We start from the raw sequence: 3,267 nt of genomic DNA, 5'->3' as shown, positions 1-3,267 counted from the left end.
TCTTCTTTCATTTTCGATTTCGATATAAATTTCGTTTATAAATATATATATATATATATATATCGCATACATTATCTCTTTTACTCACCGTGATAAACGGAATCTTCCATTTCATTATTATAAAGAGACCGATACCGCTCTTCGTCGCATAATTGTTCCACTTTTATTTCATCTTCCGTCAAGATCGTTCGTTGATCGAACCCACCTGTCGGTGGTTCGTATATCCGCAAGTCCCCCAGAGCACCGCGTCCATCGTATCTATACACATACATAAATCAATTTAAAGGTAGAAGAGATGGTATGCATAGAATTCGGAGAATTTGCCCGATTGCGGCATCTGGAAATTAATGTCACGAAGCGAACCCTGCTTGAGTCAAAGTCAAAATTTCTCTGAAATAGAATACAATTATACTCCATACTCGATCACATATTTTTTTTCTTTTTTCAATATTCATCCCGTTTATCTTTGTTTTCTCATTATCGATTTGGAAATCAACGTTTAAAAATTGTCAATACAAATTATCGAAATTATAAAATCGTAACAACGACGATAACGATAAAATTGTTGATCCATTCATTCAAACTCTATTACGAAGAATATTGATAGAAATTTTTAATAACCGATCTCACGAAACGTATATATCTTTCTCGTCGCGTTTGTTCGATCAACAACAAAACGAAACGTCTTACATGTACGACCGTTTTCAATTTTAGTAACGGATCCAGAAGCAGTAGCGAACAACAGGAAACGCGTTCTGCGTCGTTATATACGTCGTACATATATCGGTACGCCCGATTCTAGAACGCTAAAATACATACCATGCTGAACGATTGTAGTACACCTACAATCGTCAGCTGCCGATTGTCTCTCTACGCTGTGTCTCACCTTGCTGCTGCGCCGACGGTCAGCCACAAACACCAACGTCATGAGAGCACGTTGCTCTACGGCCGTGCAGAGCGCGTATATATCGCGCTTCCACACCGCCTGTTCAAGCAGCCAAGACACCTGCAGAAACCTTAAACAGTCTCCAAATTGCTTATCCGTACGTAAACCATTTTTATGCTTGAATTTTCCCAATTGCTGCATTTCGTTTAGCTTCGATTAATCGTTCTTCTAAAGGTTATATGTACGGTGCATTTATGTAAGAATAAATATCCTAGATGATAAATTTGTCTAGGTTAGGGAAACGGACCTGTCTATTTTCAACGTGCTATCGCCCATCCATGGTATCAAATGCTTTCCTTGATCAATCATTTTCGCCTTGTCATCATCTCGAAATAATTTGCAGCTATATCCAAACACCAACAGCTCCTGTGGTTCCTCTTCTCCATTTCTTTTACGCAGAATGCCCGAATCTACCATCCAACGCTGACTTTTCGATGTCGCCATTTTCCATCCACTGATACTACTCGAGTTTGCGTTCCACCTTATATATATGTAAGTGTATATGTTCAAAAGATAGCCAATAGAATTGAAGTTAGCTGCGAAACGCTACCAATACTGTGCCGATAATTTATATCTCTTCGAAACACGAATATTAACCAATTTCTACGATTTTCCTTATTTTATCGACATATATTTATCGACAAACGAATGGAAAAAATATACCGACTCAAATTTGTTGATTTAATTTAAACGTCGATCTATAACTATAATAAAATCATATATATATATATATATAATTATATTTTATCAAATTATCATATTAACAATGTCTTTCCTTCGTTTTTCTTATTCACTCTCCCGAAGATATAAATTTTTATACTTGATGATTCTTCTATTATAATCTACGTCTTATCTATCCTTATATAACAATATATATATAACATTCGTTGAATATCGAGATACGAGTTACGTTCTATTAAAAAAAAAAAGCCGAGAATATTATTATTTCTTTTCTTTTTTACATTAAAGATTAAGACATTGTAATCCTAAGAAAAAAAAAAATCATGAAAGTATGTATTAATTAATGTTCTATCCTTTGTTACGCGCCAAAAGCAAGTGCAGAAAAAAAGGAGAAATAATGGAAGAAAGATAGAGATTGGACACAATTTGGAAATCAACGCTATTTCCAAAGTGCGGCGAAATATAGAAATAATCATAGCACCATCTGTTGAGTTCTTTTCGAGATATGTCTTTATACTCGAAAGATGGCGTCGATAATCAATTTTTATCCTATATTTGTTCTCCTTTTATTATTTTCTATCCTTTTTTTTTTATATTTCATCTATGGTATTTAGAAATAATGATATTAAATGTTTCCAATGTTTTACCATATATCACACATACATATATACAGAGGATACGTATTGGATAAAAATAAAGCATATTTTGTATAATTCATTATCATTCGTGTAGTTAAATTCCGTGTAAGATATTAAATAAAAAACTTTTTTTTGAGATATATGAGTTTGCAACACATTCGATATAATATGAAAGTCAATATGAAAAAGTAAAATTAAAATTTGGCAATATAATTCATAGAAATCAGTAAATCAGGATATTGTTAGAAAAATTAGATATATTTACGTCTTGTAAAATGATAGCACATTCATATCTGTAATTCCTTTATATTAATTTTAAATCGAGACAAGTTTCGTTTCCGAAATAAAATTGTCGTAAAGCAATAACAATTATTTTATCGAAAAATCGATATGGAAATTGTTCGTATATGTCATTTACATATTTGTTTAATCTCGCAAAATACTTGTAATGAGTTTGTATAAGAATAAAAATACAAATCGTTCGAGGATAGTAATTACTTTAGCAAAAAGTATGGAATGTAGATAAATAATGACCGTATACGCATTACACAATCCTTGATATAAATCGATATCGGTCATTTCGGAAGGCATGTTACAATCGTTAAGTCATTATTCATTGTTTCGTGTATTATGTACTGATATGCACGACCAATAATACTGGCACATAAGTATAATACATATAATTTAATTTTTATATTGTACGTTTCATTCTTCCCAGATATTCGTCATTGCTTCATCTGTGTCTTTTCTTAATGGAAAACATTCATTTTCAAATAATATGATATTTTCGTGATTTTTCAAAATTCATTAATTCAATCAAAAAGAAAGTCAATCCATTTCGATCAATCGCAAACCAGTACATGCATAATACACAATCAATCATACGATAAATGCGTTCTTTCATATACACCTTCGAATGTTAAATTACAAAACTGCGATTATTTCTTCTTCTTCTTTTTCTTCTTTTCTTCCTTTCTTTCTTTCTTTCTTTCTTTCTTTCTT

General features: G+C 31.9%; 1 protein-coding gene across 1 annotated transcript in view; it reads right to left on the bottom strand.

Moving 5' to 3' along the window:
- LOC102675714 (splicing factor, suppressor of white-apricot homolog) overlaps positions 1 to 1,446 on the bottom strand; it is a 5,825-nt gene extending 4,379 nt beyond the window's left edge. Inside the window, 2 exon segments of the mRNA XM_031514937.1 lie at positions 84 to 258; positions 1,194 to 1,446. Of these exon segments, the coding sequence (XP_031370797.1) occupies positions 84 to 258; positions 1,194 to 1,390 (372 nt within the window). The 5' untranslated portion in view covers positions 1,391 to 1,446.
- Between the last annotated feature and the right edge of the window lie 1,821 nt (positions 1,447 to 3,267).

The sequence above is a fragment of the Apis dorsata genome, unplaced genomic scaffold, assembly GCF_000469605.1.
Source record: "Apis dorsata unplaced genomic scaffold, Apis dorsata 1.3 scaffold_51, whole genome shotgun sequence".
Taxonomy (NCBI): Eukaryota; Metazoa; Arthropoda; class Insecta; order Hymenoptera; family Apidae; genus Apis; species Apis dorsata.
Note: the sequence above shows the minus strand (reverse complement) of the source record. Positions and strands in the feature narration are given on the sequence as shown.